The sequence below is a fragment of the Pan troglodytes genome, chromosome 6 (genome assembly GCF_028858775.2).
Source record: "Pan troglodytes isolate AG18354 chromosome 6, NHGRI_mPanTro3-v2.0_pri, whole genome shotgun sequence".
NCBI lineage: Eukaryota > Metazoa > Chordata > Mammalia > Primates > Hominidae > Pan > Pan troglodytes.
This window is the reverse complement of record NC_072404.2, coordinates 174,174,777-174,198,117: the sequence shown is the minus strand read 5'-3', so window position 1 is coordinate 174,198,117 and position 23,341 is coordinate 174,174,777. Positions and strand designations below refer to the sequence as shown.

The following is a 23,341-nucleotide window of genomic DNA, read 5'->3' as shown; positions in this document are numbered from 1 at the left end:
CATTTCCACTAGCAATATATGAGGGTTCCAGTTTCTTCACACCCATCCAATACTTTTTATTTTGTTTTCTTAATTTATTATTATTATTACTATTGCCATCCTAGTGGTATGCAATGAAGTCACATTATGGTTTTATGTGCTTATTGACCATTTGTATATCTTTGGAGAAATAGATAGTTGAGTTTTTGCCCATTTTCTAATTGGGTTTTTGTCATTGAGTTGTAAGCGTTCTTTATATATTTTAGATACTAATCCTTATCAGATATATAATTTGCAGACATTTTCTCCCATTCTGTAGGTTTTCTTTGAACTCTCTTAGTAATGTCCTTTAATACATAAAAGTTTTTAATGTTGATGAAGTCCACTTTATCTGTTGTTTTTTTGCTGTGCTTTTGGTATCATACATAAGAACATAAGAAATCCAACAGAGCCTATTAGACTTGTGGCTGACACCACAAGTACACAGGAAATCCAAAGGTCTTGAATATTTGCTCCTATGTTTTTTCAGAAGAGTTTTATGGTTTTAGCTCTTATGTCTAGGTCATTGATTCATTCTGAGTAATTTTTAATATGCTGTGAGGTAGGGGTCCAGCTGTATTATTTTACATATGGACATCTAGTTGTCACAGCACCATTCGTTAAAAAGACTATTCTTTCCCTATTGAATGTCCTTGGCACCCTTGTCAAAAATCAAATGGCCTTAGATGTGTAGGTTTATTTCTGGACTCTCAGTTCTATACAGTTGATCTATATGCAGTGCCACACTATTTGGTAGTCTGTAGTAAGTTTGAAATTGAGATGATGAGTTCTTCAGCTTTGTTCTGTTTAAGATTGTTTTGGCTGTTCAGGATCCCTCATAATTCCACATGACTTCAGGATCATCATTTTGGCACTCCCCCATGTGTGTGCTGGTGCACTTGACGGAATTCCACAAGTCTCTTAGGCTCTTGGGCTATCTTCATTTTCCTTCATTCTTTGTTTTCTTTCTGCTCCTCAGACTGGATAATTTCATTTGACCTCTCTGCAAGTTCACAGATGATTTCTTTTGCCTGCTCAAACCTAGGCCAGGTGCCGTGGCTCACACCTGTAATCCCAGCACTTTGGGAGGCCAAGGCAGGCGGATCACATACGGTCAGAGGTTTGAGATCAGCCTAGCCAACGTTGCGAAACCCCACCCCATCTCTACTAAAAGTACAAAAATTAACTGGGCATGGTGGCAGGTGCCTGTAATCCCAGCTATTCAGAAGGCTGAGGTAGGAGAATCACTTGAATCAGGGAGGCAGAAGTTGCAATGAGCCAAGATTGCACCATTGCACTCCAGCCTGGGTGACAGAACAAGAATTCGTCTCCAAAAAAAAAAAAAAAAAAAAAAAACCTGCTTTGACCTACCCCAGTGAATCTTTTAGTTCAATTGTGCATTTCAGCTCCAAAATTTCTACATGGTTACTTTTTCTAATTTCTGTCTCTTTTATCAGTATTGTCTATGTGTTGAGACATTGTTCTCCTGGTTTCCTTTATTTGTCTATGGTTTTTTGTTTTAGGTTTTTTGCACTCTTTAAAGATATTTAAGACACTTTATTTAAAGTTGTTGCCTATGACTTTAAGTCAGAAACTTAAGGTAAATCTATTTCATGTGATGCCTCAAGGATAATTTTTGTTGATTCATTTTCTTTTTCCTGTAAATGGGCCATATTTTCTTCTTCTTATTATTATTTTTTGCTTTATATTTTTTGTTGAAACTGGGCATTTTGAATATTCTGATGTGATAACTCTGGAATCACAGTCTCCCACTTCTAGGATTTGTTGTTTCTTGCTGCAGGTTGTAGCTGTTTATTTAGGGATTTTCTAAACTGTTTTTATAAAGACTCTTGGTCTTTATTGGTCTCTGAAGACTCTATACTTTTAGCTCAGTCATCAGCTAGTTATTTAATAGAGATTTCCACAAACACCTGGAGTCAAAGAGATAAAAAACTGAAAAAAAAAAAGAAAAAGTGCCCTCTAAAGGCCTTTGTAGGCTGGCTCTGTGTTGGGATCACTCCTTCAATGCTTAACCAGACTGTCTGCAGCTCTGCCTTAGCTCTCGCTGCCTGCTTGTGCTAAGCCCAAAGAGCAGCCTGAGATAACAGCTTGTGGGATTCTCTGATTCTTTCTGCCCTGAATGTGCACCTGGATTTCTAGGTTCCCCACTTCATGTGAGAGCTTCTTGAAGCCCTTATTCTCCAAGATTCTCACTCCACAGCTTTTCCTCTCAGGCTATCAGAAGACCTGATGGTTGCTTCCACTGCCAAGTATTTCCTGAGGTGGCAGGAGCTTATTCATTCAGCTTCCAGCATGTCTGCAAAACCACTTCTCAGCCTGCGGAATCTTAGTCTTTTGCCCAGAACCCACAGAAAGGTCAAAACAAACACAACTCCTTGGGTTTATGAAATTTCTCCAGGACCAAGTACCCACAATAGGAACATGAGCTTCTGTCTTCAAAATGACCACCATGTTGGGGTGGGGTGGAAAAAAGGTGAGCTAAATACAGCATGCTCTCTGCCTATTCAGTGCCTTTCCCCCGGCTAAGGGTTCACTTGGTTGCCATAAGCCTTTGAGTATCTTTGTTGTTGTTGTTGTTGTTTCTTGAATGGTCCCTACGCCACCATTTTCACTGACCTCCTTTGTTGGGATTTTAACAGTTTTTTAATTGTTGATAGGAAACTTCTTATCAAATTCAATATGTATTTGCTAAAAACGTTTCTTCATCTCATCCACTTTATTATCTCAAAAAAATTCTTAATAGAGCTTTTTCATTTTTCTCTGCCACAGCAAATTGCAGTTGACATTCATGGTGAAATCTGCTTCATGCCCTCAACTCTTTTATTTTTCTGTGCTTCTCTGATCATAGTATGAGTTTCTCATCTCTGTCTGGTTCTCTCTCCCTCCCTCCCCTTCCCCCTCCAATTCCTCTCTCTCCCACTCCCCTACCTCAGGAAGCTGCACTGCACCAGGAATTACATCCACCTGAACCTGTTCCTGTCCTTCATCCTGAGAGCCATCTCAGTGCTGGTCAAGGACGACGTTCTCTACTCCAGCTCGGGCACGTTGCACTGCCCTGACCAGCCATCCTCCTGGGTAAGGCTGTCCCCACCACAGGGTCCCACTGTCTTGTCCCTTTATCTCTGTTCCCCCTTCTCACGATGAGGATGTCTCTGTGCTGGTGCAGGGTCCCTGTCAGGGCGCACAGGGTCATGGCTGAGAAACAGAGAGCCTGGCAGAGAGGCTGGGGCCAGAGCAGGCCCAGTTGGCAGCTGAGACATGGGGGTGGCACTGAGGCAGGGAGGGTGGGGGTCCCAGGCACCATCAGGGCTGGGAAGTGAAAGGGCCCTGAGCCCTGACCCCCATGGAGCTAGACTGAGGAAAGGCACACCCTTCCTCACACATATCTGGGTTGAGAAATCTTGGCACAGATGAACACACACAACTCTGTTGCTTTCTATCTGAATCTCCTAGATTCTGAGCAGTAAAGGCTTCCTTCCAGATTGCTGAAAGAACTTGATCTTGTGCCATGGGTAAATTCCTTGCAAAGCCTGATTGTGAACTCAGTTGCATGTCTATGAATATCTGCGTCCAACTCTTTGATTTCAGGATAATCTTAATTATTAGTTCCTACAAATGCAGTACAGAGTGTTTGACTCCACCCACGCCCTTCTCCCTCAGCTGTATTTGTGGTAGTTATTGGTGGTTATGTAGTACCTAATCAAGTCAGTTTAACATAGCAGGTGCTGTTGAGTACCTCCTACATGCAGGCCGTTCTACCAAGCACATCCCTGCTGGCCCAGAGCACTCCACATGCTCGGCATCTTTGTGAAGGATTCGTGCCCCTGGTACCTCACTCTCGACCGGAGACCCTCGCTACCAAGTTTCTTCTTAAGGAGCCAGGAGCTCCAGACTCTCCTCCCGCATTCCACGCAGATAGGTCCCTCTGCTGGCACAGTTGCTCAGTCTAAACAGATTTGAATTAACTTAGTTTTAAGATAGTAAAGCTGTTTATAACCACACAGACGTCAGGTCTTCATGCAGGAAATGTGCCTCTGGGGATAAGCTGGCGCGTGATGCCTGTGAATCAGATTTGCTGTGATAACAAAATTAAAAACAAGATTTTTCACCTGGCAAGCCCCTTTCCCCAGGTGGAGTTGGGCCCCTGGAGTTCCTGTCCTAGTAATAGGGTCTCCCCACATGTGTAACAGTGGTCAACGCCCATAAGAAGTGTGAGGATGGTGTCAGATTCTCTCTCACCGAGATGGTTTCAGGCTTCACTCTGCAGATCCCCTGCCCTTAGCTCTTCATGAAGAAAGCAGTCACCCTCGACAGACACTTGACAGACCCTCAGAGGACCACTCTGACCCATGGCAGACCCTCAACGGACCCATGACGTCAAAAGCAGTGACCCATGACAGACCCTCAGGACCCATGACGGACCCTCAATGGACCTGTGATGTAGAAAGCAGTGACCCATGACAGACCCTCAGGACCCATGACAGACCCTCAGGACCCATGACGGACCCTCAACGGACCTGTGATGTAGAAAGCAGTGACCCATGACAGACCCTCAGGATCCACGATGGACCCTCAGGACCCATGACAGACCCTCAGGACCCTGACGGACCCTCAATGGACCTGTGATGTAGAAAGCAGTGGCCCATGACAGACCCTCGGGACCCGCGACATAGAAAGCAGTGACCCACAACAGACCCTTGACAGACCGTTAGGACCCTCGACAGACCCTCAGGACCCTCGACAGACCCTCAGTGGACCCCAGCGGACCCTGGAGGACCTGCAACATGGAAAGTGGTGGCCCTCGGGACTGGGTGCTGGCCTGGAGCAGCAGCTCTCTACTCTCCCCTATTGCTTCAACCCGAGAGGAGTACCCAGAACCTCCGAGGCAGAGTGGATCTGAGCCAGCGTGGCTGCCCCACCGGGAGGGCCTGGCCTCCCACACACTGCACAGAGTGTCCTGTAAATGCCGGGCTGTTTCTGTGGACACTGGGTGAACACTCGTTCGCCTTCAGAAGAGCAGTTGCCCCATTTCACAGACGAGGAAAGTGGGCTGAGGGGAACCCAGCAACTGGCCCGGAGTCTCGGGATCCAAAGCCCAGGTGCATGTGGGGCCCCACGATGCCCAGCAGCACAGAGCCTGTGCCCCGAGTCAAGCTCTGTGAGGACAGAGGGAGTCGGCTTTGCCCCTTGTGCCAGATGCCCCGTGACTCTAGTACCAGCAAGGAGAAAGCAGAGGCAAAGGGAAAAGCATGTGACAGACAGAGGAGAGAGGGGACAGAGGACAGGAGGGAGGGGAGATGCCTGAGGCCAGAGAGGAGCCAAGCTGGGTCTTCCCTCTCGCTGTCCTCTAAAGAACGCTCAGGCTTTGAATAAATAAGTCAGCCAGAAATAGTCAGACCTCAGTATAAGAAACAGGAAAAATATCTTTCCTTCCAGTTGAATTTTTTTGTATATTTTTTGTTCCCAGCTGACTTCACCAAACCAAGGTTATTCTCCCAGGCAGAACACCTGGGGCAGCACCCCCAAAATAGGTGCAGGGTCTTTTTCTCATGATATTAGGATCAGCCAAGAAGATGAACAGTTCTCTTCTTGGCCCCTTCCATGCAGCCTAGACAGAGACACAGTTTCCTCTGGGGCCCTGGGCTGTCCCGGGACATGGAACAAACCTGCCCTTTATTCTCACCATCGGCCACAGCAGGTTCCCCCGCGGGGTCTGTGGGACTCCCAGAAGCACACCCCCAAGCTTACTAAGCTGAGTCCTGCCTGCCTCACGTGCACATGTGTGCATACTCACGTGCTCACACAGAGGCTCCCCGACAAGGCCACGGGGCTGAGCTGCTGACTGGGCACCGGGCCTTGGTGGGTCTCCTGGCCGGGGGTCCTCACATCAACCCTGTGGGTGGCAACTGGCCCTGGAGGACCCCCTGTGGCCCGCTGGGCCCCTCCTATGGTGCTCTGGAGCCTGTGTAATGAGGTTTGAAGGTCACACTGTAGAAAATGAAGTCAGTAGAGGCCTTGTCATTCCCCAGACCTCCCTTCCTCAGTGTGCTTGTTTGGTGAATGGGCACATGGGAAAAATGCAGAGATGTTTTTGTTACCATTTAAGAGGAAAATGGAATCGTCTTCAGCACACTCTTTCTGCATCCTCTTTGCTCCTTCAGCAGAAATGTGCCAGGGCCCCACCAGGTCAGCGCCTGCTTTCAGGCGGCACACAGCCCCTCGTGTGGCATGGTGTTCTCCGCATAGCCCATCCTCTGGTATGGGGCCTGCTCTGCACTTTATTTTTCTCTTTTGCTGCTGCAGGCATCACCGGACATGCGTCTTTATGGACTGGTGTTCTTATTTCTGTCAGGTGCAACTCGCCAGTGAGGTTGCCAGGTCAGAGGGTGTCTCCATCCACGTGTGCTCCTGTCGCAGACATTTACTTCTCAGTTCTGGAGGCCTGAGACCGAGGCACCACCAGATTCGGGTCTGACTTCTCTGTGTCCTCACTTGGTGGAAGGGGCGAGGGATGTTGCTGGGGGCCCTTTACAGGGGCACTAATCCCATCGCAAGGCGCCACCCCTGTGGCAAGGCCCCACCCACTAACACCCTCCCACAGCGGGTGGGGCTTCAACACGTGAATTCTGGCAGCATAAAGAAGCCTCCAGCCCATTGCAAAGGGCATGCATATTTTTATTTTTGTTTTGTTTTGTTTTGTTTTTGACACAGACTCACTCTGTTTTCCAGGCTGGAGTGCAGTGGCAGGATCTCGGCTCACTGCAATCTCCACCTCCCAGGTTCAGGTGATTCTCATGTCTCAGCCTTCTGAGTAGCTGGGATCACAGGCAGGCGTCACCACACCCAGCTAATGTATGTGTGTGTGTGTGTGTGTGTGTGTGTGTGTGTGTATTTTTAGTAGAGACGGGGTTTCACTATGTTGGCCAGGCTGGTCTCGAACTCCTGACCTCAAGTGATCCCCCCGCGTTGGCCTCCCAAAGTGCTGGGATTACAGGCGTGAGCCACTGCACCCGGCTGCATGTGTATTTTTAAATTGTAGTAAATCTGTTTTGCTACATTGCCTTCCAAAAGGCTGAGACAGCTGACAGCTGCACGTAGGATCACACCAGAGCCCAAAGACCTGACTGGTTTTACCATTTTGCCTGTCTGGTGGGCATTGGCACTGCCTGTGTGGCTCTCATGCACACTCCAGGGCAGGGCACCTGCTGAGAACTGGCATCTTTCCACAGCTGTTCCGGCCCTCTGAAACACCGCATTCATCTGTAATATTGGCGTCATAAAAATTAAACATTTGTCATTTCTATTGTAAATATGTTTCCAGATTCATGATTTGTCAATTGTATTTTTATGGTATTTTTACCATCTAAAAGCTTTTAAAGTTTATATAACCAAAATTGCTTTCCATCCTTTTAGCACTTCTTGTTTTCATTTCAGATTTCCCGTCTTGGTTAAGAGGTTTCTATTCTGAGATTGTTCATTTGTGTCTTGGTTCATCTGCAGTTTACTCCTTGTGTTTAAGATGCGGTCTTTTACCGAGAGACAAAAGAAGGCACGTTGCATCCCGATGGGTCACTAGCTCCCAGAATCTCACCTCCCAGAGATTTTAAAACTTGATTTATTTCACTTTACTATTCAAATGAGTGGCAGTAAGTCACAAATTGACTTACTGTGACTCTCCTGCGTTCATGGCTGTGTTATCATGTGTGTCTTTCCACATAAGAGGCTCCGTCCTGATGCCCAGGGCAGAACTTGCTGGGATCTGAGTGTCCATTCACTAGGCGTTGACACACGAGATCCGCGTGCAGGCGCTCGCCTCGCTCTGGTGGCAAAGATGGACAATAAGGGTAACTCTCACCTGTGCAGTGCCTCAGAAAATGAAGCACCCACCCTGCTATGCCTGGGAAAAAGGAAAAGCAGAGGAAGGCAAGGCAGATCCAGAGCACTGGGGAGGTCGGGGCCGCCTGCAGGGCTCAGGGGAGGTCGGGGCAGCCTGAAGGGCTCAGTGGCTCTCAGGACCCTGGAGGCCAAATTGAAAGGCCACCATATGAAAGTGTATCCACCCATATATAAGTGTATCCACCCATATATATAAGTATACCCACCCATATATAAAAAAGTATATCCACCCATATATATGTAAGTATATCCACCCACAAATATGTATAGGTGTATCCATCTGATATATGTATCAGATATACATATATCTGCCGTACGTATGTACACCCACCTACATATGTCTATAGATATATATGAACATAAATACAGAAATAAGCATGGAAATGAAAATACTATTCTTTTTCAGCACACTTTGTATAAGCTTAGTGATTAAAAGTAGCAGTTTCATGGTTGCTCATGAAGCTGAAATGCCTGGTACATTTAGTTAGATGAAGGTCTGAGAGATTAAAATAGATGGATTTTATATAATAATGCAATTCTTTCCCAGTGAAAATCCTTTTAAAATGTCCTCAGAAAATATTTTATTTGCTAGATTTCTCTTGTTTTCCCCTTTATTTTTTCATGTTTAATTAAGTTACCCAATATTAAAACCAGTTTTTTACAATTGAGGAACTTACATAGTTGTCAAAAATTTAAAAGAAAAGTCTGGGGCCTGGTGTGTGTCCACTGCTTTCTCTTCCCAGGCGCTGCTCACCTGAGCTGCTAGCGAGGGCAGCTGGCATGTGCCGCGCCCTCTACCTGCACTCGTGTTCTGTTCACACAAAGGGACAGAGGCCAGAGCCCTGGGCCCCTGCAGGGCCCCTGCCACCCATACCTCGCCCCACACTGACCTCCTGCCGGCTCTTCTGGTTCTTTGCTGGCCGGCAGGACCGCTGTGGGGGTTCCTGTGTTGAAGCAGGTCAGAGAAGGGGAAGTGGAGTAGCCGAGGGGAGGAGCTGAGAACGGGAGGGCCGGGGAGCTGTGCGGCCTGTCTAGGACCCTCCAGCAGTGAGTGCGCTCATCTCAGGGAGTGCTGTGCACAGTTGCGTCTGCAGTGATCTTCCTCTGGAGCCGCGGATACAAAGGTCCCAGTGCTACCAGCAGGCATTCCTGGCCAGCGCCCTGGCCTCTGTGTTAATCACTTTCCTTCCCAATGGCACCGGTGCCTCCTTCCTTGCACAGATACCAAGCACCCTGTGTCCTGGAGCGGCACTGCCTGCTGGGAGCTGTTGTTACCGGATGAGGTCATGCTTTCCTCTCCTCTGTTTGCGGTTTCCAGGTGGGCTGCAAGCTGAGCCTGGTCTTCCTGCAGTACTGCATCATGGCCAACTTCTTCTGGCTGCTGGTGGAGGGGCTCTACCTCCACACCCTCCTGGTGGCCATGCTCCCCCCCAGAAGATGCTTCCTGGCCTACCTCCTGATCGGATGGGGTAAGTATGCCCCTTCCCACCCACAAACCCTCCATCCCATCCCATCGGACCAAACAACGCAAACATTTTCAGCTCAGAAAACACTTTGCCGCCCCCGTAGAATGCATGTCAGGGTCATATCATGAAGAGCTCTTCTAGGATGACTGGAGGCTCCTACGAACAACACATTAATATTTCTGATAACCAGGAACCTAGTTTAAAATACTCCCGTTCCTGGCCTCTTGTACCCCCATTCAAACTGGGCTGTTAACAAGTAACAAAACGGTTTCCTCCTCCGCCTCTACCCACTTCACCTTTCACTGAGGGTAGGGATCAGAGAGGAGAGGCACACCAGGTAGCGGAAGCCTTGCCTTGCCCAGGGTTGGAAAGGGGTGCAAATTTGGGACATCCTCATGGACAGGATGAGGCAAACGTAGCCGATAGCTCCGTGGGTGGTCGCAAAAATCAGTGAACACATCTCCTTCTCCGCACGTTCAACTCCGTGGCCTCCAGTAATAACCCTTCTCATGTGAAATGGCAAGTCTCAGATTCTCAGCTCTCAAGCATGTGTTTAATTATCTTCACTGCTTACTAAGGCATGAGCATAAACTTGTAAATATTTACAAAGACTTTAAACAAGAGATTGCACTTAATATTCCCATGAGAAAGTGTGTCCTTGAGGGTTTTGCTGGTGAAGGCACCCACCTGTGTGCGTGCACACCGCTCCACTCCACCTGTGTAACCAGGCGTCTCTCTGCAGGCCTCCCCACCATCTGCATCGGTGCATGGACTGCGGCCAGGCTCTACTTAGAAGACACCGGGTGAGTCCATGACCAGACTGCAACCTCGAAAACGGGCCCGGCAACATCTGGCAACATGAAGTCCTTTGGAAGCCAGAAGGTTACCTGGTTGGAAGGACAGGGAGCGTTTGCGGCCAACCGACAGCCACGCAGGAAGCATCTGGGCGATTCATGGGGAGAAATCCTGTGAGGTTGGAGTGTTGGAGGAAGCCCCGTGCAGGAGACAGGAAGTGAGCCAGGTTTTGCAGCATAGTTGAGATTGGGATAAGCCAGGCAGAGACTGGGGCAGCACCTGCGGTGGGCACAGCGATGTCCACAGAAGAAAACCAAGTGCCCTGCATGTTGTTTACCCGGAGCAAAGTGGAAGGTCAGGTGATGGTGGCTGCAGGGCCCCCCGGCACTTCCTAAGCACTGGTCTTGGCTCATGCGGCCCAGAGCGCTTTTCCACTATGCTCACCCTGAGCGAGACCACAGCCCAGACATGAGCACGCGTGGTTCCAGCACAAATATCCTGCCTTTTAAAGGGCCTCAGTGTGCATCAGTTACCCGCTGCTAAGTAACAAATCACTCCAAAATTTGGTGGTTTAAAACACCCACCGTCTAGTTACGGTGTGATTCTGCACCTGATGACCTGGGAGGACTCAGCAGCTTTGAGGACTGGTTCCCCTTGGTCCCCTTCAGCCAGTCTGAGACTGCACCAGCCGGAAGGCTCCTGCCCTCGGCCCCCGAGGGAAAGCATGGACCCAGGCCTGCAATGGAGATTCTGCTTTATGGGAGGGCTGCCGACTCCCAGCGCAGGGTGTGGACCCTGGGGAGAATCACTGAGGCGTTTTACAAGCCAGGGGTGACAGCTTCCTGCTGGAGACACCCCATGCGCTGAAAATCAAAACAAAATGCTACGAGCTGGAGAGCTGGTGGCTCTAAGGACCAACCCTTTGCCATATACATGCAAACCATTCGGGAGGTGAGGGGAAGCTAATTTTCAGGAGGAAGGTTCTTTTCTCCTGATTTCAGCTGAATGGGGCTGACACACGTTCATGCTCAGAGTGGAGGGCGTCAGCAGCCCTCCTGCCCTTGTCCTGGCTTCTGGGGCCGCACCTCCATTCCTCCTCCCCACAAGCCAACTATTGTTTTGAAAGCATAAAACAAAACACAATCACTCCCTGGGACAGATTCCTTTACGATCTGTCAGTGCAGAGAAATTGTGCTTCCACGGTGAGGGGAGTGGGCAAGTTGGGAGGGGCAGGCGCTCATTCTCCTGTACCTGTCTTGGGAAAGTGGTTGGTGGTAACCTGATTTCCCATCTCTCTCTGACAGTTGCTGGGATACAAACGACCACAGTGTGCCCTGGTGGGTCATACGAATACCGATTTTAATTTCCATCATCGTAAGTAGCCCCTGTTGACATGTGGATTATCTGTGGAATCACACACTTAGGCAGACAGCAAGCCTGCCATCCTTTATTAAATAGAACTGACCCCATTCCACGCATCACTCAGCCTTCCCGGAAAAGGACCTCTTCAGGCATGTGGACCCCCAGAGGCAGTTCCCAGGGAAGGAGGGAGGGACTGAGGGAGCGGAGGGGAGGGTCGAAATCAGGTGGACTTCAGGGCAAATTAGGGATCCACGTGTCTGTTTCACAAACTTATTATCTCTTGTGCAGGTCAATTTTGTCCTTTTCATTAGTATTATACGAATTTTGCTGCAGAAGTTAACATCCCCAGATGTCGGCGGCAACGACCAGTCTCAGTACAAGTGAGTGTGTGTCCTGGCCTGGCCGTCCCTGATGGGGATGCCGTATGGAGACAGGAAACCCCCACGCTGCCAGGAAGGCCCTGGAGGTGCGGCGACTCTGCCTCCGCCACTGTCACGCCTCGAGGCTGGGCCCCAGGGCTCTGCTCCTGCCCAAAGCTCAGAGAGGCCCTGGACAGCATTTCCCTGGCGAAGTAACAAATCACTCCAAAATTTGGTGGTTTAAAACACCCGCCGTCTAGATAGGGTGTGATTCTGCACCTGATGACCTGGGAGGACTCAGCAGGGGCACTTCTGGCCTTGGCGACTGTGAAAGTCAGGCACCATTTCTTTTATTTCAAGGCCAGAAGAAAGTCCTCTCCAGTGAGCTTGCTTGTTTAAGCATCCGCCCACTTACATGTTATACAGCCTGTCTTTTTCTCCTTGGCCACACAGTATTTTTTATTTTACATTTAATTCTGTCTCCCCCTCAGACCACATGGTCCGTGGCCGTGTGTCTACTGCCAGCCCTAATACCAGGCCTTGTACTTAATAAAAATTCAGAAAGCGTTTCCTGCCCACGTGATTACATGAAGATGGCATTGTGATCTCCCTTCAGTAGATGAAGACAGGGCAGACGTTCAGCCAGTCACCCCCAGTCATCCAGCTAATTCATGATGATCCGGGGAATCTATAAAGTAATGCAAAGACTCCATAAATTTATATCAAGAATTTTTTTTTTTTTAAAGGTAAAAACCAAAATTCAAGTATAAACTAAACACTGGCTTGGTGTGGAAGTGGTTGGCCCAGCCCAGAAGGTGCCTCGGGCTCAGACTGACCGGGGGTGGAAGGGCGGCTGTGCACAGAGCTGTGCCGTGGCAAGAACCCTGCCGCCCGGCCTAGGAGGGTGCCTGGCCTGCATTTCCCTTTTCTCCCACCTTAGAAAACAGGGATGGATTTGGGGAGGGGCGGTTAGACAGGAGCATGGCCAAGAGCCCCAAAGCTGGGTGCAGATACCGGCCGGTGCCCTGAGGGAAGTCACTTTGCCACTCCATGCCTCAGCTTCCCCATCTGTAAGATGGAAGTAATAATGTCACTAAGGTCAGGAGGATCAATGCAGTCTATATTTGCCAGATATTTGCTGCCTGGCACCAGAGTATTGCAAAAGAGTCTGGTAAACCAGAGAATCTAATTCTGCTGTGTAGTGTCTAAATCCAGGGAGTATCCCGTCTGTGCTTGCCCACATGAGGGACGGGATTCCATGTCAGACCCCGCAGGGCAGCATGACCTTGTCCCTGCTCAGGGGAGTCCGGTGGTTCCTGTGTGGCAGAGACCCCCGAATAAGATCGTTCTTGGTTGCCTTTCAGGTTGAACTTGGATTTCCTGTGAATCTTGTTTAGTTTCTATGCTGACCTTTGCATTGGTTCTTTGGGAGTGTTTGTTAAATTGGACTTGGAGATGGATGCTTTTATTTGGAAACAAAATCTGTTCCCTTTCCAGGACAACAGAAAAGGCCGAGACACCCTTGAGGCCACACAAGGTCCTTTCTGTGTAACTCTGGTCACAGAAGTAGCAAAACCTCCCTGGACAGGGGCCAGGAGCTCAGCCGCAGATAGGTCTCTTTTCCAGCAAACTTCAGATGCGTTAATAGAGGGAATCAGGCAGGTCCTCTGCCGCTGACTGAGGGACCTGGCTCCCACGGAGCCCAGCTGTTACGAGCTGCAGGTCCGGGAGCAGGATCGGGCCTCATCATTTAAACCTGCGTGTGGCCGCGGTGGAGGCCAGCCTTCTTGTCCCGTGCCTGCTTCAGGATGGGCCGGGCTCCCAGGCGGGGCCTGTGTAGGTTTGGGGTCACTCACAGGGAATCTTGCCCCTGCCAGCCATGAACCCCAGGACACAGCGTGTGTCCTTGGGAGGGAATTTGGGAGAAACGGACACTTGTGGAATGCGCGTTCCCAGGCCCTGAGCGCTAGATATGCACAGGGGCCTCAGACATAAACGTAAAGAAACAGTGGTTTTTCTTGTTGGGCGGGGACTCCAGCAGTGGAGAGGAGGTGTGGAGCCCCTCCCACACCCAGCTGCCCCCTCCTGAGAAGGACCCTGCCAGGCTTGCAGAGGGTCCGCGGGTCCAGCAGCTGAGCTGGCTCATCTCCTTCTGTGCAGGAGGCTGGCCAAGTCCACGCTCCTGCTTATCCCGCTGTTCGGCGTCCACTACATGGTGTTTGCCGTGTTTCCCATCAGCATCTCCTCCAAATACCAGATACTGTTTGAACTGTGCCTCGGGTCGTTCCAGGTAGGTGTGCAGAGACGGCCGCCCTCCCCCGAGCGCGGGTCCTGCCTGACCATCTCTTCTCATTGCAGGGCCTGGTGGTGGCCGTCCTCTACTGTTTCCTGAACAGTGAGGTAAGTTCATGGCCGCCTTGGAACCAAGCACAGGTACTCACTTGCTTCCTGAGATGCTGCCCAGCCTGGTGCCGCAGCCCCCGCACATGCCTGTCTTCCGCGGGCTCGACTCACTGCCCGGGCCCCCACAGTTCTCTGTGTCCCCATCAGAGAACCCACAACGACACAGGCAAACCCACTCTTCTGGGCCCAGCTTCCCAACCCCGCCGTCCTTCCATCCACCCCAAGTAGCATCGACTGCCGTCCGTCTCGGAGCCCTCTCGGGAAAGCTCCCGGCTGGGTCCAGACAGAATCTGTTTTTCCCCATGGTCGGCGTCTCGCTCCTGACCATAGCTTGTGAGTCCCAGAAAGCCGGGCCTGGGTTGGGGGGTGGGGCTGCACAGCGTTCTGTGAGTCCCTGGGGAGGAAGCCGGGAGCCGAGCTCTGCCCTGCATTCATTCCCAGCCAGGGATGCTGTCTCCGGGCTTCTCCAACGGCCTGGCCCCATCCCCTGACCCCTGACCCTCCCGCCCCACGCTGCGGTTGCTGGCGCTTTCTTTGCTTGACATGCAACTTTCACCAGCACGGCTTCTGCAAAGCTGAGCCCGAATAGTGCCACTTGTCCTTCTCCCTCCTCTGCCGTCTGGGCACCCCTCACTCATCCCCACCCCCTCCCAGGGCTAACATTCCCTGCCCGCTGGGAACAGGGAAGGAGACGGAGGCCCAGCACCGTCACAACCCCGGCTGCTAAGGAAAATCTTTTCAGAAAAATATTAACTATCTCAGACTGCGGGACTGCGCTTGCCGTGGCAGTGGCGATCCCCGAACCACGCACGCACAGTCTTAGAGTCTGGCAGCGTCCCCCGCCCTCCTGTGGCCGTCCAGTTCCCGCTCCCTCCAGCCTCTACCCCCCAGGCCGTTTCTGTTTCTGTCCATCCGATGGCAACACAGATGTAGCCCCACCCTCCACACGGGAGCAGGCGGGAGGGAGAGCTGGAGGCTCGCGGGCCGCGCTTCCCATAGCAGCCGCCCGCACCTGCCCAGGCTCACGGGCGTTCCCGCGGCCCTCACCTCCCAGGTGCAGTGCGAGCTGAAGCGAAAATGGCGAAGCCGGTGCCCGACCCCGTCCGCGAGCCGGGATTACAGGGTCTGCGGTTCCTCCTCCTCCCGCAACGGCTCGGAGGGCGCCCTGCAGTTCCACCGCGGCTCCCGCGCCCAGTCCTTCCTGCAGACGGAGACCTCGGTCATCTAGCCCCACCCCTGCCTGTCGGACGCGGCGGGAGGCCCACGGTTCGGGGCTGAGACGCCGGCTTCCTCCTTCCAGATGCCCGAGCACCGTGTCGGGCAGGTCAGCGCGGTCCTGACTCCGTCAAGCTGGTTGTCCACTAAACCCCATACCTGGAATTGGGGTCGTGTTGTCATTGACTCGATTTAAACTCCAGCATTTAGATAACCTTGTTCAAAATGTGTTTCAGCCGTATAGTGGATCCACTTTCTTTTTTTTTTTTTTGAGACGGAGTCTCTTTCTGTTGCCCAGGCTGTGGTGCAGTGGCCTGATCTCTGCTCCCTGCAAGCTCCGCCTCCCGGGTTCACGCCATTCTCCTGCCTCAGCCTCCCATAGCTGGGACTACAGGCATCCGCCAACACACCCGGCTAATTTTTTGTATTTTTAGTAGAGACAGGGTTTCACCATGTTAGCCAGGATGGTCTCGATCTCCTGACCTCGTGATGGGCCCGCCTCGGCTTCCCAAAGTGCTGGGATTAAGGCGTGAGCCACTGCGCCCGGCCCAAGAGAATAGGGGAGCCAAGGAGCAAATGTGGAAACGCAGTTGTGTGGCCCAGCACGAGCCTGGGCGACCACCGGGTGACATCCGTCCCACATCAGGGCGGCCTCCCAGGTCCCATAAGGGTAGCCCCCTCATCTGCAGGACAGAGGGAAGCCAGTCAGGGCCCCCCTGACGTTAGGACCAGGAGAAATCAACAGGAGGGCAGCCCGTCCTCTCTCTTGGGGCGCCCACCCGGCCCGGCTGAGCCCTGCCCCACCCAACTCCACAGGGCTGTTTTGCCTCCCCACGGAAGGCAGGCTGAGGAGACAACCAGATCAGGAGAGCAAGGTCATGAAGGAGGGGACCTCTCCACACAGGTGTTCCGTGGGACCCTCAGCAGCTCTGGCTCTGCCTCAGGAGGTCACCTGCCGCCCTGTGGGAGCCGCAGAGCCCGAGGCTCAGCCCCAGGCTAGCTGCGGCCAGGCCTGCGGGCCCCTGGTGATGGGGTTACGTGGGGTGCGGGATACAGCTGAGTGGGAACCGGAAACCTATTCTCTTTTTAACAAAAATAATCTTAGAATAAGAATTATTTTAACAACATATAAAACTGTTTCAAGCCCTCCTCCCCAGAGCTGGCGCTCAGCAGCCCTAGCGGCTGCTCCTTCAGGCGAAGGGTGGTTTGCAGATGTGGGGAGGGTGTCTGGGGACGTTGCTGAGCCGGCTGCAGAAGGGTGGGGATATCAGGGCGCAGTCTCCATGCGTGTGCCAAGCCCTGGTCCCCACAGCGCTCGATGGACCTCAGCAAGCTGCCCAGCCCTGGCCCAGGTGCCCCGACTGCAGGACTCAGTTCTGAGCACATTTGACTCCACTTTTCCCTTAAAAATGAATGTCTTGTTCCTGTGCATTGGTGGCATCACAGACCCCAGCTGGGGCGCGATGCCAAAGGTCGGGACAGCTGTGCCGGGAGGCAGCCACAGGGAAGCTCACACATCCTGTCAGGGTCACCTTGGTTTGCAAAACCCACATCCCCGGTAAAATGAGGCCGGACAGAGGGGCTGTTAGGACAGCAAAGCAGCAGTGTCCAGAGACCCCTCAATCCCCAAAGGTCCGCACCCTGTCCTGCACGCCCTGGGCCACGCCGGCCACACCCCTCTGCTGCAACAAGCTCATCCCTGGACTTCTGGGAGAATGAACCCGAGGTTGGTTTGGGGAGACAGGTGAGGTGGGGTCAGAGAATCTACAGAACAACCCACCGTTTCTGGGGGCCGCAGAGGCTCCATCACAGACAGATATTGGGGAGCAAACGGCCCCGCCAGGTGCCCAGGAAAGGACGGCTGAGCATGTGGAGCGAGAGGGAGGCAGGTGGACACTGCAGACCACAGGTTCTGTGCCGCCCCTCGGCTGTTCCTCCCCTGTAGGGTTTGGACAGACCCACCCCCAGCCTTGCCCAGCTTTCAAAGGACAAAAGGGAGCATCCCCCACCTACTCTCAGGGTTTTGAGGAAACAAAGATTTGTGGTAACTGAAGGTGTTGGGTCAGTGGCCAGGTGCGGACACTGAGCTGTGACCTAGAGGGGACGCTGAGGAAGTGGGCGTGAGTGGGCGTGTCAGGTGGTTACCAGGCACTGGTTGTTGATGGTCGGTGGTTGGGTGTGGGCAGTCATCAGGTGTGCTCAGGGGACAATCTCCCCTCAACCGCACATGTGCCACTGTTCAGCGGAGCTGACTGGTTCCTCCTGGTACAGGGGCAAGCTGCCGGCTGTTTCCTGACAGATGCCTGGTGAGTAGGGGACGCAGGACCCAGTGGTCAGCAGGTGTCTTTAACTGTCATTGTGTGTGGAATGTCGCAGACTCCTCCACGTGGCGGGAATGAGCTGTGTAAATACTTCAATAAAACCTGACTTCACATCTGCACGCTGAGTAAGAACTCGCTCTGACCAGATCTGAGGCTCTGGAGCATGGAGGACACACTTGGCGTGTTAGTCGTGGCTGCTGCGTTCAGATGAAAACAGAGCTTGGACGGGGAGGGAGAGGGTGGGCAGGGTCCTGCCAGCCACAGGGCACCAGGGAGGACATTGGAAACACCCACCCCTCCCTGAGGAGAGTCACGGACCCCTGTCAGAGCGTCGCCATTGGGGAGCCTCCGTCTGGCAGCTGCGACGCATGAGCAGTGCCCTGTGGAGGAGGCGCCTGCACGCCCAGCCTTGTCCTGCCGCACCCAACACGGCCTCTGTCAGCTCTGCAGATCCCAAGAACCTGTTAATAGAGCAGGACTGAGTGCAGGAGTGTGTGTGTGCACGCGCGTTCACGTGATGCACACGCGTGTGTGGGTGTGTGCGTGGGGGGGTGTGCACACATATGCGAATCTCCGTGTGTGCTGAGCCTTAGCCGCATGTATGCTACAAGCAAATAAAATGCATTTCCAATGAACTCCACGCTCCACCAGATGGCTGTGTTGTCAGGAGGGATACAGCACGCTGGTAAAAGCCACATTCCTAAGGAGTCAAACCTAGAATGAGCCAAACCAACCAGCCTTTGGTGACTTTCCTAAGAGCAAAGCAGGTGGGAAGGGGGAGAAGGGGCTGGGCACACAGCCCTCCAGGGAGTCACTGTTTTGTCTGACTCAGGAGCTTAGTGTCCATTTGCCTGAGGTGGGAAATATTCAGCCGCCTGAGGAGACTCAGCCCTGACGGGAGGAAGAAGGTGCAGGGCCGGGGGCCGCTCTGAAGAAGCCCCTCCTCCACCCGTGGCAATAGCTTCGTTCTTTCTCATCACCAATGGCAGCTTTTTAATTGGCTATTTTTTTCAGGCTTTCAGATGACAAATTATACAGGACAGTTATAAAACGTCAAACTCTGTAGGCAAAGATTACATAGAAAGTGAAGCCCTCTGCCTGCCTCCTCCCCTCTCTGGGGGAAACTCGTGCCCAACTGAAGCGGGGTCCCAGTGCCTTCCTCCGTCGTTACAAACCTGTCTGCCTCCTGCCCTTTCTTCTGTTTATTCGTGGGAATCGGGCTAAATTGTGTGAAGCTTCTGCAGCTGTCTTTCTCCTGCTGAGACAGGTCGTGTCCATCTTTCCCATCTGAAGGTACGTATCTCGTGACTTAACCACCGCCTAACATTCCACAGCCTGGGCCTGGTTGGTTTGACCGACTCCCTGCTGGCGAATGTGTGAGTTGTTTTTGGAGGTGTTTCTGTGCTTACCCAAGTATTCCCTTACTGTACACTCCTGAAGGGGAAAGGTCAAAGGTCACGCACATTTGGCTCTCGAAGGATGTTTGCTCTACGGCTCCACCACCCCTCACCGAGCATCCTGCCCTGGGTGCATGGGAAACACTTCCTTTTGCATGTCTTGAATAGTTTCTTCACAGGTTTTTTCTTTAACTCTGATGTAAAGCTGAACCTCTGCCTGACACACTCACATCGCAGCTGCCTGTGTCTCCAGGGGCTGCCCCGCACACATGTCTGCGTGCCAGTCCACAAAGTCACTCCCGTTCTTGGGACCCGAGACGAGGACAAGAGTCGGCCTCTTGTCTGCAGGCAGCAGTGGCCGGCGGTGTTGCTTTGTGTCAGTGCACGCTGCTTGTGGGCAGCATCACAAAGGATTTAGGGCACCTTTTATACTGAAAAGTCTTCTTTGGAAGATGGAGAGAAAAGGGGCTCTCGGCTCCTTTGTGTTCTCTGAAGGTTTAATGAGGAGAGAGGGGCAGGCAGCGAGAGCAGTGGGGGGCCCACTTGTTCCACTTGTGGAAACAGTCCCTTCCCAGGACTTCCTGCAGGCCCCGTGAAGCGGGCGCCCCAGGGCTATTACCGGTACCGGGATCTTTTGTAAAGCTTCTATTCAGTACCTGGAACTGAAGAAGCAAGAGGGAAAATAAACTATTAAAATATAATACAAAATAATGAGACCTGCTGGGACCAAGCTCTCCCTTTGAGATTCAGGGCTCTACATAGCCTGACACATGAAGGTTCCATGGGATAAAGTCTAGGAAAGCCACGCATGAATTCAGTGCACCTCAGAAGCACAAGCTATCATGGTTTAAGACCTATGACTGTGAATCCAGATGTTAAATGTGTGACTTTCAAATCCTTAAATCATGACTGTCCTTTCGGATTTAAAAGCACGCGATATCACAAAGCTCCGCTGTCCCATGACTCAGTTGTGCAGATTTTCGCATGGCTTGGATGGATCACACTCTCCCAAATCCATCAGCAAGCAGTAGAGACCTGAGTGTCCATTCCTACCTCTGGAGAAGCTGGAGACGCCGGCATAGGCTCCATGCTTCCAGTTTCCGTTTGGAATTAGTATTGTATAATTATTACGAAGAATCTGAGGGAAGGGGAGAAGAAGGAAGCCATGAGAGGACAGGGACTTCCCTCGTCAGGGGCAACGAGGGCCAGGTTCAGTACAACAGGAGGGAGTAGCGTGGAGCTCCAAGCAGGAGAGCAAAGCGCAAAGAGGAAAGGTCACCAGGAGCATCCAGGACCTGGGCACGGCCTCCAAGCTGTGCAGAAAACAAAGGGAAGGGGTTGGACTTGAAATCACTCTTGATGTGTTCATTCTTTTGATTGTAACACCGCCCTGGAAATGAAGCCGGCGGCCCATGGCTCCAGGGGCACGTGTGGTGGTCAGCCACGCCCAGTCTGCACTGCGTCGTGTCATCCATCCGTCATCTGGCCAGCCGTCTAACTGTGTGACCACATGGTGGCCAGTGGCTCCAGGGGCATGTGTGGTGGTCAGCCACGTCCAGTCTGCACTGTGTCTCCTCATCTATCCATCATCCGGATGTCTAACTGTGTGACCACACGTGAGCACTGCAGAAGCAGCACGAAGAGTTCGGCAGGCACGCTGCCTCTCAGCAAGGGAGAGATGAGGAGGAGGGAATGAATGCAAGCGGGTGGTGTCCACGTAAGTCCACGTGCAGAACTGTGCACAGTGAGTGCTGTGTTCCCAGCGGCAGCTCAGTTCCCGTGGGGAGAAGCAGGAACTGCAGTGGGCACCCGTGAGGTCACCCTGGAAGGGCACCCAGCGCCCTGTCGGAAGAAAAATGAGAGCTCTGAAGGCTTTGAAGCTGGGGAATGACATGATCCAGGCAATGGATTAACTTGGTGACATCTTAGCAGTTGGGAAGAGGAGACACCGATGGGTGTGGTCTGCAGAGGGTCACAGAGCAAAGACAGTTCCTGAAGAGATGATTTCTGGACGATAAAGGGGTCCCAGGGGGCGGAAGTTGCATAGCGCCTGATCATAGTGTGCCCTGCCGCTGCGAGACCACTGCGTGCCCGCCGACTGTCCACACACCTGATCGCGGTGCGCCCTGACGCTGGGAGACCGCTGCGTGCCCACCGACTGTCCACACACCTGATCGTGGCGCGCCCTGACGCTGGGAGACCGCTGCGTGCCTGCGACTGTCCACACGCCTGATCGATGCCACAGCGCACGGTAAGGTGGACTTTTTCCTTCACACGGACGCTTCACGATGGCATTGGCAGGGCATTTGGACAGTTGGTGGCACACAGCCATCTCGCGTCGGAGGACGCAGCAGTGCTTTAGGGCACTGGGCAGCCATGACCTCCTCACAGTGGTGCAGCTCGGGGTGCCTGGCGGTGGCGAGGACAGCCACCTTCAGGGACAGCACAGCTCAACCTCGGGCCTGGCCGAGCTCCTGGGTGCCCACTGGGCACTCTGGCCTGGATCGAGTTAAACAGGTCTTATGTGAGTCAAACCCCACATCCCTGCCAGAATTCTATTTGGGGCACTTAAAGGATATGCAGTGCTAAGAGACGCCTCATAGGGGAGGGGTCTGTCCTGGAGAATGACCCTGAAGGGTCGATGACAAGGTTAAGGTCACACGACCAGGCCCAGGTCAGGGGCAGCAGAGCAGAGTGGAGGACAGGGCAGCATGGGAGTGAGGGTCAGGGTGGGGTGGCTGCAGCCACACAGCAGCACAGCACGGTGGTCTGGGGCCCGCGGAGCAGCACCGCAGAGAGAGGGTGCTGGGTCAGCAGTGTGGTCCCATAAACCAAACCTGCCACGTGCTCTGTGTGGAGAGAAACAGAGAGGCCAGTCCCCAGTGCAGCATGTGAGAACCTGTAGCTGGTGATATCCTCCAGGTGGGACTGTGGGTGCAGCCAGGGGCGGGTGTGGTGAGGGGGGCCAGGAGCAGTGTCTGCATCGGGTGGGACTGTGGGCGTAGCCAGGGGCGGGTGTGGTGAGGTGGGCCGGGAGCAGCGTCTGCATGGTGTGTTGCCCCAGCTGGGCTCTCTCTTTGGAGCTAGCACAGATTATTAGGGACAGCAATGAAGACCACTCCTCCAGACCCCGTTGGGCCAACACTGGGTCCAACTATACTGGACCTTGGCCCAGTGGCCTCCCCAGCAAGATCACATCTGATGCCAGCCTTGCAGCAGCACGGACGCCTTCTGTCCTCAGCGCAGCCCAGAAAGTGCTCTTCACTCAGGCCATAATGTGAATGTGCCTGCAGGTGGGCCTCTGTCAGGGCCCCCAGGCACTTTGTGCCCTAAAGATGGACACCGTGGGGTCCTGACCCTAGCTGCCCAGGGACCACCGTATGCCCTGGAAATGGACACCATGAGGCATTTGACTATTAGTTCATCTGCACAAAGTTCTCCATAGGCCAAAAGCCACCCATCCTCCACCACTCTCCTTTACCTTTTAACAGGATGAGGGTGCAGGCCGTGACAGAGTCTGTCTATGTCCCCTGCCCCAGCTCTCACACGGGCCTGTGGACCCCACTAAGCCGGCTGGACGCCAGGCCCTGGACAGTAGACTGTGAGCTCCCACCCAAAGTGTGAGACCCGATGTCATCAAGAGCCGGGTCCTGCAGCTGCCTAGATCCTCCCCAAAGCCTCCTTGGCTGTTGTTGGCCAAGTCTGTTTCACAGGGAACCCTCCCTGATGACGCAGTCTGCAGCGTGGCCACATCCTGACTCTAGGGCACTGGGAAATGCATACTTATTTGCTCGAATTTTCCAAAGAATTTCACAAAAGGGGAGATAATACAGAGTTTGCAGTTCCAATTTGGCCAAAGATTCAACCAAAACACTTTTTTGGCCTAAGTTTTTTAAAGGTCCAGGAATACTTTTCCTACTCCATAGGCACTCCCAGCACAGGTGCACCATGCCAGACGGGGCCCCGCGGTCTACATGCATGACGGGTTTCAGCCTCCCAGCACCACCAGGACAGACTGAGTCAGCAGTGCCTAGGAGTGAATGCCAAGCCCTGCTCCGCACACGGGACCTCAGGGCAAGACCCTCCAG

The 23,341-nt window shown here is 52.8% G+C and overlaps 1 protein-coding gene across 4 annotated transcripts in view; it reads left to right on the top strand.

Annotated features, from left to right (window-relative positions):
* VIPR2 (vasoactive intestinal peptide receptor 2) overlaps nt 1–17,975 on the top strand; it is a 116,030-nt gene extending 98,055 nt beyond the window's left edge. For 2 of the 4 annotated variants that reach the window (XM_009454649.3, XM_063815913.1), the window contains exons 6-12: nt 2,973–3,114; nt 9,254–9,404; nt 10,144–10,204; nt 11,501–11,570; nt 11,847–11,938; nt 14,078–14,207; nt 14,276–15,468. In XM_009454649.3, the coding sequence (XP_009452924.1) occupies nt 2,973–3,114; nt 9,254–9,404; nt 10,144–10,204; nt 11,501–11,570; nt 11,847–11,938; nt 14,078–14,207; nt 14,276–14,548 (919 nt within the window). In that variant the 3' untranslated portion in view covers nt 14,549–15,468. Of the gene's footprint in view, nt 1–2,972; nt 3,115–9,253; nt 9,405–10,143; nt 10,205–11,500; nt 11,571–11,846; nt 11,939–14,077; nt 14,208–14,275 lie in introns of all 4 variants that reach the window. The other 2 variants (XR_010159101.1, XM_003318943.5) reach the window with 2 other exon arrangements.
* The last annotated feature ends 5,366 nt before the right edge of the window (nt 17,976–23,341 follow it).